General features: G+C 39.2%; 1 protein-coding gene across 2 annotated transcripts in view; it reads right to left on the bottom strand.

Moving 5' to 3' along the window:
* GPC6 (glypican 6) overlaps positions 1-14,118 on the bottom strand; it is a 1,232,535-nt gene that overhangs the window by 91,122 nt on the left and 1,127,295 nt on the right. The window contains exons 6-7 of one of the 2 annotated variants that reach the window (XM_027557800.1): positions 6,689-6,832; positions 2,421-2,450 (exon numbers count right to left, since the gene is read on the bottom strand). In XM_027557800.1, the coding sequence (XP_027413601.1) occupies positions 2,421-2,450; positions 6,689-6,832 (174 nt within the window). The remainder of the gene's footprint in view (positions 1-2,420; positions 2,451-6,688; positions 6,833-14,118) is intronic. The other variant, XM_027557801.1, reaches the window with a different exon arrangement.

Here is a 14,118-nt window from a genome sequence, read left to right as displayed (position 1 = left end):
ATCAACCACAAGCCTCTAAATGGAACAAAGACTGTATTGGGAGGCCTCCCCGACCATGACATGCTGCTAGTGTTGCCCAGAGAAGGGCAGAAATGAAGACCGAATAAGTTGGGTGGCTTGGCTTTAATGTTTTGTATTTTCTCCCTGCTTTGAAAGCTCGCTGTATTTTGCTGCTATGACTGCCAAGGGTTCATTGAAAAGGAAACTAGGGTGTCTCAGTGGGGGGTTTGCAGCCAACAGATCCAGCAAGTTCAGGCAGGACTGAGCAGTTCACAGTCTGAACGGAGTTGAGCAGTAGCTGTTTGTTTGCTGGGGTGAATGGGGCATAATTTATTCAGCTGCAGCAAAGACTGAAAGCCAATCTGGCCTTGACCCATTTATCTTTAGAAAACTAATTAAAGTGCAGAATCTGGTTTACTGTTGTTACTGAGGTTTTAGCTTCTCCTGTTTGGGCCAAGCAAAGACTGAGGGGGTGTGTGTGTGTCTCCGCATGTGTCTGTGTCTCGTTGCCGAGGTGGAAGATGGAAAATATCAGTTTCACCTAAAGACAGCGGCTGAGGCTCTAGATAATAAAGCAGTTTCTTAAACACAGCCTGACATCCTTTTGAAATGCAAAAGAGTGGATTAGCCGGATGCAGAATCCTTTGAGGTGACAATGAAATGCCATGGCAATTTAAAATGAACAACAGACAGTTTCCCTCATCCTTACAACCAAGACTTCCTAAATCACACCAAAATGGTCCCAAAGAGGCATGGAAGAACATTTTTATGACCAGCATTTTATTCCGAAACTGGGATTAACCATCAGGCAGGAAACAGCAGCCAGAATGTGAATTGCTTTGTGCATTTTGCTTCCAAACCATAAGAAAAGTGTTTGGGTTCCCAGGACTTGGTGATATTTGCTAAGTACTTAAATTTATCCCTATTAATATTAACACCCGTGGCAGTCTCATACATTTCAGGAACTGCATTGTGTTTTTGGAAGAAACATATCCAATAATAGACATCTGATTTTGGGGAGCCTAGCTAAAGAGGATTATAGGAGACAAGCAGAGAAGTCCAGCACAGCTGGGGAGTGGGTGGAGATGATATTATGATTTACCTTCTTTCCAATATGTTTAAGGACATTATTCTTCTTGGGGGAAACCATGAGGGTCATGAGAACCATCAGATAAGGAGGTTGGACTAGGTCAACTGCCAGACAATCTGGAGATACCAAGAGAATGCTGCTGAGGCTTGGTTGGCACGCTCTGTCAACTGGAGCCAGCTGAGTTTTATCAAGTGGACCAAAGTGATAGAACCCTGACTTATTCCACCACTGATGCTTCTTCTCCCACTTTCCATTTAGCACCAGGAGACCTTACGCTATCTGTCTTTCCTGTTCCTTCCTCAAAATCTTCCCTTCCAGAGTACTCCTGGAAGGAGTACCTTCCTTCAGATTTACCTTTAAACTTTCAGATTTACCTCTAACCTTTTTTCCCTTATCCAAACTGCCCTGGGCTCCAAGACCTGGAATGATGAATAGGGATACTACTCAGAGGACATTTTCTTTTAAGCACATGAATTTGAAAGGAGGAAATGTAGACATAGTGTTGCCACTGCCTGAATTGAGGGTCAGGCAGGTGTGTAGCATCATCACACAGGTGTATTGCATGAATAAATGAGTTCATCAGGGGAGAGGCATCTTCTCGTACAGGTCCATAATGCTAATGAGGGCTCAGGTCTTTCTGAAATGGTAGGACCAGCATGGAGTGGTATTATGAAAACCACTGGATCATATAACTGTTTGATTATTATGATTAATACGGAAAGTCAGGTAGGATAACCTGTGCCTGTCCGCATCTCCAATACAAATTCCTCTGTCACAATAAATACCCATTGGTCTCTCCCTAAATGCACTAAAACACATCAGTAAATTTGAGTAGGAGAAAAAAATAAACAAGCTGTATCACAAATATTCCTTACCCCTCTAAATTCTCTATGTTCCCAGCTAATGGAAAAATTAGCTCCTTATGCATGAGAGTTGATATTGGTTTGTTGTTATTATTAGGGAGGTAATTATTTGCTCAGCACAAGAAGAAAAAAGCCAATATATTCTATCAGGGAAGAGAGAGTTTTTCAGGCAGGCTACACATACTCTGAATGTAGGGACAGAATTTAAATCAGCCACCAAATGAGCTAGTCTTCCACAAAGCTGAGACTGAAAACCTTGCCATTGAGAAAGAATACCAAAAATGTCGTTAAACCATAAATACCAAGCCGAGAGGACATTCCTAAACCCACTGGTCACATACAGTGTTCAATGTTCGCTCTCTGGACAATTTGGAAAGAGGAAGTGGACGTGGGATTTATCAGAAGCTCCCTGGAACGACCGTACAGAGACAAATGGGGATGAGAAGAATAAGAAGACCAAAGCTTACACTATGTTGCATTGTCCTCCACACAATCCTCTGGGAAGCAAGAGGAAAACAAATTCAAAGGAAAAAGAAAGAGAGATTATTCTATACATAATAGTACAGCACAGGTATAACGTTTAGCTTTGCAGACTGGCATTCCACCCACCACCGCTCCCAATTCCCTCAGAATGACAAGCAGAATATTTGAGAACCTGCACACATGGCATGATGTTGAATACTTACTGGAGACCCATTGGTCTAACTCATTGCCAACTTGATTGAATTAACTTCCAAGTCCAGTTTTTTTTTTTTTTAATCTACTTTAATAAAACGTATTCCTCTAAGACACACACTTTACTGTATTATTGCTTTTGCTCTAACAAATCAGCTGGAGTAAAATAACTGACATTTTCTGCCCAAGCGTGTCCAGGGGTTGTATAGCATGTTGTGCAATAATATTCTGAGCTGTACAACTAACCATCCTTAACAGAGGATGATCTGAAACACCACGCTATGGGCAGATCTTAAAAATTGAGCTGATTTATTTTTACACTCTGTACTTTCAGTGACGGTTGAGTGAAATTTTCTTTAAAGAAATAATTATTTTATGTTAAATAATTAAGAGAATTCACAGGATGTAAATTTAAGAAAAAAGAGAAAGAGAATCAGTCTCTTCCTGATTTCAAATAAACACCCCTGGTCTGTTTAATTGAAAATCTGTAACAGTGGGCTGGGACAGAAGGACTACTAGAGTGAGTGTGGGTGATAGGGAAGAGACACATGATAACGGGACCAGTTTGTTGATCAGATTAGTTGATGGTATTTTTATCTTCAACAAACCATAGCAGGAAGGACTGTAGTATTTTCTGATGAGTCAGCTTTCCATCAGCAGTGGAATTTATATAAGGATATTCATTCATTATGGGATGATAAAAATTACTTTACAATAGCATGTCTGAAAGCTATACCTAAACAATTTTTTTTTTTTTGCCAGTATAAATTTGGAGGAACATATGGAGGGTTTTCTAATGATATAAAAGAATTGACTGCTTTATAAAGGTAAGAAGAGACTAAATGATGCTACTGATCTATTTTAAAGAGAGAGTTTTGTTTTCAATTATTTTATATAAGGTTTAGCAGCAGTTTACCCAGTTGGGGATTAGGAGATTTACTTCTAAAAACAATCCCCATAACTACCACTTCACATAAAAAATAGCTTTATAATAGCTGGTATATGAACATTTACCAATGGAACCCAAAGTTAATGCCCCAGGTACTAATTTTAAATTGTAGTAAGAAGCGATTCTCCAACAGTTTTACAGTTAAGTCATTTTCACTTTGGCAAAAGGGGCGGGGTGATTGGGATGGTCTTTGAGATGTTGTCCTTTTGAAGCATGTGCTGGGCTGAAACACGGAGAGAAATTAAAGGAAGTCTTTTCCAATTACCCTTCTTTTTGGGGACACATGCTTCTTATAAATATCCAGGAAACATCGTTGCAGGAGAAAATTAAAACAGGAGTAGGTAACATGAGATTTGTTCATAAACATTCCAAATAGGCAGTAATATATGTCAGACCCAGCAGGACCCTTCACCTACACATGCATCTTGAAGATGATTTTATCTGACTGATGCCCAGCACTGTCTGGCCAAGGGAACTGCTCCAACCTTTCCGCTATTCAGAGCTCTGTTGAACCCACAAAAGAAAGCAAGCTTTGGAGGAAACGATGGCTGCAAAAGGAGATTCTGATGTTAGCTTTGGAGCTAGCTTGTGTTTCCCAAGAATAACCTTGTCTAGCTCCTGTTGACATGGAAGCAGTCCCTTGGCCTTAGGGGTGGAAAAGTAGCTCCAGGTTGGTTTATGACTGGCTGTGAATTACAAATTTCTGATTCTTACAATCTGGGAAGGAATCAGAATTTAATTGAATAAGAAATTAATAAAACTGTCATTCTCCCTTATAGAGCCTGGAGCTACACCTCTGCTGATGTAAGTACTACATGCCGCTGGAGAGTATTTTAGAATAAAATTGGCTTATTGATTTGAATTCATATACACTGACTCTGGTCCTTATGTACTTTGAGTTTAAAAGTGAAAGTGTCAGTCGCTCAGTCGTGTCCGACTCTTTGCGACCTCATGAACTGCTCTGTCCATGGAATTCTTCAGGCCAGAATACTGGAGTGGGTAGCCGTTCCCTTCTCCAGGGGAGTATCTCTTGAGTTTAGTCTCTGTTTTTTCCTCATGATATGATTAACCATTACTAACTCTTTTAAAAAATGATTAAATATACTTTAGGGGTGCATAAAATAGAAGATCCTAAATCAGTTTGCTATTTTCCAGGACTTCTCAAGACTCTTATATTTGGGGCATTTTGGGGATTACCAGTGAAGTTCCTTTTTAAAAGAAAAGGTTCAAATTCCAATTTTCATATCTACTAGATTTTAGACATTGTATGAAATTCTCAAAGTGTTGATGTTTTATTCAAGCTGTACGGAATTGTATAAATACTGTTGCCTTGGGAAAAGTATTTTTCTCGCTCTACTTACTCTGTTTGAATGTGTGTGTGTGTGTGTGTGTGTGTGTGTATCTTTCCTGTGAGGAGAGAAGACTGTGCTTCTGTTTCAAAGGCAAAAAAATTAATTAGTAGTCATAGATGTCATTATATTGTTCAAAATCAATGCAGTTTTAACTAAGTGGATAATGCACTCCATTTGTTTTCCAATTTTATTTTCCTGTGGTAAGAACATTTAACCTGAGATCTAGCCTCTTAACCAATACAGTACTGTTATCTCTAGCACGATGGTTGTACCGCTGATCTCCAAAACTTAGTAATCTTGCATTGTGCCTAGTTCTGAAGGTAGAGTTTATAAAAATTCTGAAAAGCCTGAATTGTTTCAATAATTATTCAGAGCCAACTGAAATAGGAAAGAAAAAAAAGAAGGAAAGAGAGACAGGGGGAAGTCAAGCCCATACTCATAAACTGTGCTTTGGTTAAAAGGATCTTGGCATATAAATGAATTTATAAAATGAGAATGCAAACAATGGAATCTAATGAAACCATCGTTTTGTTGAAAAGAAAAAAATGTGACTAATTTTAAACTTTTCCTCAAATTGTGAATGGACAATGGATATAACTAAGGTTAAGTACAAAGGTGAAGCAATTACCCAGATTATCCCTTTTGCAAAACCTACACTGAAGAGGGAGTTTTACTTGCTAATAAACAGTAATAAATTTATGACATAATTTAGTGGTTAATGACTCCACTTACCCCTTCACATTGGCGCTTCCTGGATAGGCCTTTGTGTTGTAAGTACTTTTGATGTTTATAGAGAGAAATGTTGAGATTACTTATTATGAGGTCAAATGCTACCAATTTAATCTTACAGCTTCTACACTGTAGATGGATATTAACCAAAATGATAATTTATAACAGTGACTAATAAAAGTATTTTCATAACCAGAAACCCTTGAGATCTGAGTTTATATGACATAATCAGATGTGGTTCAAGTGTTTATGACCTTAAGGCTTTTATCTGTTAATTTTACATCAAGATAATTGGCAAAGCAACATTAACAGCACTAACAATTACAGGTATATAAATTGTTTATAGTGCTATAAATTGTATTGAAAACAGTCGGGCAGTATTTTTTGGAAATTATGAGCTTTTCATTTTTGTAGCAAAATTTGATATCTGAAACACATTAAAAATCATGTTTACTATATTTATGGTTGTAATCTCCAAGTAAATTGCTTCAGTGATAGATATTTGGTCCCCTGACACACATTTAAATGGATCAAAGAGTGACTATTTCTAAGGATTTCAACTTTTAAAAGACACACAAAAAAGAAAAAAAAGTAGTAATATTGATTTGGAGCCTTTTGGCAAGGTATTTTCAAGCAGAAAACTTTACATAAAAGGAACATTCATAATAAAGTTACACTGTATCATAATTGAATAAATAACTAAAGTAGATGAATAAGAAATGTGCTATTGTAATTATATCTCTGGAAGACATTGTAACTTAGTCTTCAAATTAATATTTCAGAAGAAATATGGAGTTGAAAATTTGGTCACTGGATGAGTGGATTAATAGTGATAAGACTTCTTAAATAACCTAATTCTTGACCTAAAAGGAAGATCTCATTACTTTTCAATATTCTAATTAAGATCAGGAGCAGATATAAGGCTGAGATGACTTTTACAACCAACTTTTTCAGAATCCCATCAAGTCTTCTGAAGAATAACCTTGGTAACAGAAAGTGGCCGTGATGACCATCAATCCGGGGGACTCACCAGCCGGTCCAAGCTCGTGCCCGCAGCAGTGGTTGGTCTTTCCTCAGGATTGTAAGGCCTGAATCGTGTATTAAAATTTTCAGGAGCTGAGCGAGCAGATCTGAGAGCTGGAGCAGGTTTGGGTTGGCCACATCCCTGAAACACCTGGAAGAACCATTGAAAGATTAGGAAGTTACACAAGGAGTTTCTTCCTAGAGCATTCAGTGCACTGGCTTCCACATTTTGTATGGAACTCTTATCTCCAAAAACACTCTGACTCTGAAACCTAAACAAATACAAACACCAGTAAAACAGAATTACCCCATTAGAGTGACTGACTTATAACCTGACTCTCATTTTCAACATATATAGTCAATCCTCATCACTTATGGATTCTGTTTTTGTGAATTTGCTGACAGTTGACCCTCTCCTGGTTTTGATCCCTGGGTTAGGAATATCCCTTGAAGAAGGGAATGGCAACCTATTCCAGTATTCTTGCCTAGGAAATCCCATGGATAGAGGAGCCTGGCAGGCTACAGTCTACGGGGTTGTAAACAGTTGACTGAGTTGTAAACAGTTGACTAATTAAGATCAGGAGCAGATATAAGGCTGAGATGACTTTTACAACCAACTTTTTCAGAATCCCATCAAGTCTTCTGAAGAATAACCTTGGTAACAGAAAGTCACTTTCACTTTAAACTGATCCTCTCCATATCTATGGGCTTCCCTGTGGCTCAGTTGGGAAAAAAATCTGCCTGCAATGTGGGAGACCTCGGTTTGATCCCTGGGTTGGGAAAAATCCCCTGGAGAAGGGAAAGGCTACTCACTCCAGTAATCTGGCCTGGAGAATTCCATGGACTGTTTAGTCCATGGGGTTGCAAAGAGTCAGACAATTTTCACTTCACTTCTCCACATCCATGGGTTTCCAATCTGCAAATTCAACCAACCTCAGATCGAATTAGATTTTGAGATCTACAGGGGCTCCTGGAACTAATCTCCTGAAGATAGTGAGGGAAGACTTTACTCATTAAAATTAATTTGTAACCCCCCCAAATAAAAATTCAAACATGTCTGCAGACATCGGCAGAGAGGCCAAGTTCATCTTTCCAGCTGAAGCAGTCTAACAAGGCAAAGCTCTGCCTTCTTGTTTCAGCTCTTAAACTGTAAATGTAAACTCTTAAATCATCTCGTTGGTGATATATTTAATGCCACATTTTTGTGTGTGCTTTATTAATATTTGGTGATTTCCTTTTTTAAAACAGCCCCCAACTATAGCATTGAAGTTCTGTCTAGTTCCTAAGGCTATGATATGCCCTATGGAGAAAACTGTGTTTTAGATAAACTTCATTCAGGTATGAGTTATGGTACACTTGACTATGAATTCAATGTTAATGAATCAATAATATGTATCAAATAAGGTGTTTCTCAGGAGAGACACATGAAACAAGGTTATATGCATTGACTGTTTGGTGAAAATGTGACAGAAAGCTTGAAGGAGAGGTTGAGTGGGATGGATTGGGGTTCTGGGATTGACATACATACAGCACTATGTATAAAATAGATAACTAATGAAAATTTACTGCGTAGAACAGAAACTCCACTCAGTGCCCTGTGTGACCTAAATGGGAAGGAAATCCAAAAAGGAGGGGATATACATGTATGTATAGTTGATTTACTTTGCCATATAACAGAAATTAACACACTATAAAGCACTATAAAGCAACTATACTCCAATTAAAAAAAAAAAAAAAGCTTGTAGGAACTTAACCCTGTATTTCTCGTAGGAGCAATGGTTCAGTATTTGCTAATTCAGGGTCTGCGGTAACTTAGAGAACATAACTGTGCAAACAGTGAGAATTGACTATATTAAACATGGAATGATTTCTGGATCAAAGAAACATCCCAGATATTTTCATGTCCTTGAATTTGTCATTCAAGAAACATTTGTTTGGGATTCTTGTTACGGATACAAATGTATCTCATGTATAGCGAGCCTGTGTGCTCAGTTATGTCTGACTCTTTGCAACCCCATGGACTATAGCCTGCCAGGTTCCTCTGTGCATGGGATTCTCCAGGCAAGAATACTGGAATGGGTTGCCATTTCCTTCTCCAGAGGATCTTCCTGACCCAGGGCTCAAACTCGAGTCTCCTGAATTGGCAGGCGGATTCTTTACCATTGAGCCACCTGGGAAGCCCCTCATTTACAACATATAAAGCCAAATAACTTGAGTGTCTCCCCTTTGAATAATGAAAACCTTTACTGGAAGAATTCTTTGAAAACACTCTCTTGAGCCACAGTGAAGAAATAGGACAAGCAAACATGGATAAATTCCCTAGAATGACAGATCCTTCTAATTTTGTTGTTGACAGCTGTTCATGTCACAATTAGGCTTGCCATGGGAAATCAAACATTCTATTGTAATGATCTCAGGGACCAAGCTGCTAGTTCTTTTCCACAGTGATTTCACTTGGGGTGCTGTGGGAATACCTCCTTTGCTAGTTTTAGAAGCTTTGTACTCTCTGCTGGTTATCCAGAGATAATCCCTTTGCCAGGATTACAGGAAATCTAGTCACATTTCCAGGAAGTTTTGATGAAGTTGAACTTTGCCTTTCTTTCTACACAGGAGATGGTTCTACCCTGGACACTTTCTTTAGTAAGCTCTTCGCGACTATTTATGTCATCCAATTCTTAATGCACATGGGTGTGTTGAGAATGCGTTCCTTCTGGTTTTGTTATTTGATTCTGTGTTGTTTAACTCTAAAATACAAGTTTTTCATTAGGCATTTTATGGGATTTCACTGAAGTACACAGAGGGCTCCTGGGTGTCATTCCCAATGACAAATTCCAACTTGAGACACAATTCATTTAGTTGTTCCATGAGAGCTGACTTCCCCTCTGTTGTATTCAAAAATTCTTCTTCCACTCAGCACTTTCAGAGCGGGCGCACTTTGTCTCGGCATTCTTGGAGACTGGTCTTAACATGCTATTGATTCTTCTTTTCTCACAGTTTCTGAAGCTGATGGTGTAAACCGGAGTGATAAAGATAGTGGGCCCCTTTCTCCCTAGTGCTAAATCACTTCCCAGCAGCAAGGTCATGGCTGATGGAGGGCATTAACATTTCCAAAGCTCCAGGGTTCAGTTGAGTGTGCTATTTTGGATCGCTTTGAAAATGACAGCTGACTTTTAAAAAATAGAAAGCCTAGGGCAAAACAATATAAATGGCCTTGCTGAGATTTCTTGAAGCTGCTGCATGTAAAGAGTTAACAGACCTTCTTAATTTGCCCTTGGGAAGAGGCCTGCTCACTGGTTTAAGTTAAATCAAAGGAACAAGAAATGCCCTGGAAGAATATTAGTGCCCCAAGGGAGATATTTCATTGTAACAGAAAACCTTACCACTTTTTGGATTTTTTTTTGAAAGTGCTAATTATGATAATAGAATGTGGGTAAGTCAATATAGTTTTCTGTTCGTAGCTTTCTGTTAATAAAGCAGGTTTGGAATTTGAAGATGATTTCAATGCAGAAATTGCTGGGTCTACGATCTGTGATCTGAACTGAAGAAGATAAAGACTTCTAATCATTATGGAAACAACACCTAACCCCATAATAAGGTGAAGACCCATGTAGAAATCTGTCACAATATGTAAAGATATGAAACGTGAAGGGCCTTCAACGCAGATTCTAGTATACCCTTCAGTTCAGTTCAGTCACTCAGTAGTGTCCAAGTCTTTGCAGTCCCATGGACTGCAGCACGCCAGGCTTCCCTGTCCATCACCAACTCCCGGAGCTTGCTCAAACTCATGTCCATTGGGTCGGTGATGCCATCCAATCATCTCATCCTCTGTTGTCCCCCTTTCCTCCTGCCTTCAATCTTTCCCAGCATCAGAGTCTTTTCCAAGGAGTCAGTTCTTTGCATCAGAAAGCCAAAGTATTGGAGTTTCAGCTTCAGCATCAGTCCTTCCAATGAATATTCAGGACTGATTTCCTTTAGGATGGACTGGTTGGATCTCCTTGCAGTCCAAGGGACTCTCAAGAGTCTTCTCCAACACCACAGTTCTAAAGGATCAATTCTTCGGTGCTCAGCTTTCTTTATAGTCCAACTCTCACATCCATCCATACTGGAAAAACCATAGCTTTGACTAGATGGACCTTAGAATAAGGGAATTGTTTTAAGAGCTATTCTTTAGTGTGGAAGTGCCAAGATTAAGGATGGAGAACTGTTTTTCAGAAATTTACAAAACCTAAACACACACACACACACACACACACACACAAAGGAGATCATAGCATCAGCTCACCTTGTCCTTGTTAGAGAATGATTTAAAATACCTTGATTCTCATGCGGAGAATGTACCTTAAACAACATATATCTGTCAAATAACTTAGATGGCATATAAAATGAAAATTAATAACTTTGTTGTTACTACATGCAATCGGTTAGCTAGACAAATATTTTTAAAACATAGGTTTCATGAGGTGGTTGACAAAAGGGATTCAGAACATTTGGACTATCTCTGGCAATTTTCTGAGTGTGCTATAGCAGCAGGCTAGGTAAAATTCTATGGCTCCTGAAGTTCAGGGCTATATTACTACCAAGGAACAATGAACCTTATTCTTGTTCTGGGTGCCCCAGTATTTTGTATTTTGAATAAGGGTAGAAACAGATGAGGAATAATGTGGGGATAAGGGTCTTCAGTTAAAAGTCTGTAGATCATGTCACCCCCCAAGGAATGCTCAGAACTAGAGATGCAGATTTGGGTTATTAGCCTAAAGATGGTATTTAAAATCCTAAAGCTGGCTGTACTCACCAAGGCTAGGTATCCAGACAGGTGGCAGGAAGGGCTGAAGACAGCCCAGGGTCAAGTCAACATTCAGAGGACCTCCTTGAACCTTAGTTTCTTCCTCTGACAAATGGGAATACTATTACTTACCACACAGACAGACTGTGAGGATAAAATGAAATAATACCTAAGGCAGGAAAACAGAAGCCAATGTCTGGAAAAATAAGTACTCAATAATAATTAGCTAATTATATCATTCTGTGATTGGTTCTTTCTAGTTCCATTTTCTGAATAAGGAGACTCAAGGGGGAAAAACGTCTGGACTGATGTTTCTTCAATGTCTTCCACAAAAAATTATTTCCTGGGCTGCTAACAGCTGTTACATAAGCAATGGATTCCATGCGTCAATGTTAAATGAGGTGCCTTAGCAGGGCTTCATCAGGCTAATACATGTTCTGACTCATCCAAAGGGAGATGCTCATTTGTAGTGTTTTCCAAAACTATCTGGCCAAGAGTTCTCCAGGAAGTCCTCACAAGGTGTTCCAGGGAACATACCGGGACACTCTGGGAAGTCTGCTCTGATTAGCCAAGAGAAGAATTGATTCAGATGTAACTGCGTTTAACTAGAGGTCTTCATGAAGCCATTTCCCCCCTCCACTACCTTTAATTTGAGAGAAAAAATACTGTTTTCAGACACTAAATTCTTCTCCTCACGATAGAAATTTCCAGAGGATATGGCTGCAGGCTAAGCCATCTCATTGTAGAACAAATCATTAGCTTTGCTCCTCAAAGAAATAGAATCATTATTATCTCCTGCCTAGCTCCCTCCAAGGGATGTTGAAAGGGAAAATTAGATCATTTGGAAAAGTATTTGGAAGCCCCAGTGTAGACAGATGCTACAGATGTACAAAGGAATTATCCTTCCCATGAGGCAGACTCATGAAACCTGTGGATTTCAGGAAGATATCTGGCTTGAGAATCCTCTCTCTTAAGAGGATTACTAAGATAACATCTCTGAAGTATGTTGGTATTCTGAGATGAGAGAAGTCGACATTAAAGATAGAAAGTGCTGAAAGATGAGGCATTTTATTGTTTGGGAAAACAAGAGAGAGGGGTGTGGTGAGAACAGGTTGGAGGGCTGTTTTAGGGCTCTAAGTACAAGTATTTTTCCTTTAAGATATTGCAGCATCTTAACATATTTCTTTAAAATAACAACATGGTTTGTATTTTTAGAAGTGTCCATAGCTTTATACTGCTCTGTCTCCTTTATCTTCTGCAGGTTGGTCATACATTCACCAAACTCATTACTGGCAATCTGAGAAGCAACAGCTGTACACCAGCCCTGTTGCAGTCCCTGAGTTGTTTTTTTTTTTTTTTTTTTAATTTATCTTCTAAGTTTCTACTCAGTGGAATTTTTATTCTGGTAGGAAGAATGTTGCTATTCCCATAACCATTTTGAAATTTGCAAATAGATAACTAATTGTGTAGATTAGTAGAGGTGACAGTCCATGCTACCTAGATTTAATTGGACTTGATGTTTTGAGAGTAAATGATGCTTTACTTACTTATTAGATTCTAATTTACATTAGAGTGTTAATGAATGAACTATTTGTTAGATGACCACTTGGGGAATTCAAATCTATCCCATTTGTTCCCAAGGAAACAGAAGCTAACATATTTTATGGACTCTACATATATTTTGTACAAATGTGGTCACAATTTTCTTGAGAGACAAGTAGAAGAGGAAGGTCACCAATAAGAGTCTAAAAGCTCGGAGTCCTGGTTTCAGTCTTCCTTTTTACACTTGTGTGATCCAGGATGTAAAGAAGAAGGCTGCTGTGAAGATACAGTGATACAATGCTTAGAAAAGATGCCAAAGCAGTGATGTAAAGTGATGTATAATTATTTTACTGAAGTTATCTATAATTAAATACAACAACGAGTGTACACACACTCAGCTGCTCACTCATGTCCTATTCTTTTGGGACCCAAGGACTGTAGTGTTCCAGGCTCCTCTGACCATGGAATTCTCCAGGTAAGAATACTGGAGTGGGTTGCCATTTCCTTCAGGGGATCTTCCGACCCAGGCTTCTGAGCCAGGCTTAGAACCCATGTCTCCTACTTGGCAGGCAGATTCTTTACCACTGAGCCACCTGGAAATCTATAGTTAAATAGGACAATCAGTTCAGTTCAGTTCAGTTCAGTTCAGTCACTCAGTCGTGTCTGACTCTTTGTGACCTCTTTGCATGCCAGGCCTCCCTGTCCATCACCAACTCCCGGAGTTCACTCAGACTCACATCCATCAAGTCGGTGATGCCATCCAGCCATCTCATCCTCTGTCATCCCCTTCTCCTCCTGCCCCCCATCCCTCCCAGAATCAGAGTCTTTTCTAGTGAGTCAGCTCTTTGCATGAGGTGGCCAAAGTACTGGAGTTTCAGCTTTAGCATCATTCCTTCCAATGAGCACCCAGGAGACCTAAAGGATCTCCTTTAGGATGGACTGGTTAGATCTCTTTGCAGTCCAAGGGACTCTCAAGAGTCTTCTCCAACACTACAGTTCAAAAGCATGCATTCCTCAGCACTCAGCTTCCCTCACAGTCCAACTCTCACATCCATACATGACTACTGGAAAAACCTTAGCCTTGACTAGATGGACCTTTGTTGGCAAAGTGA

Source organism: Bos indicus x Bos taurus, chromosome 12 (genome assembly GCF_003369695.1).
Source record: "Bos indicus x Bos taurus breed Angus x Brahman F1 hybrid chromosome 12, Bos_hybrid_MaternalHap_v2.0, whole genome shotgun sequence".
In the NCBI taxonomy this organism is placed as follows: Eukaryota; Metazoa; Chordata; class Mammalia; order Artiodactyla; family Bovidae; genus Bos; species Bos indicus x Bos taurus.
The sequence above is the reverse complement of the archived record's forward strand: the minus strand, read 5'-3'. Positions and strand labels throughout refer to the sequence as shown.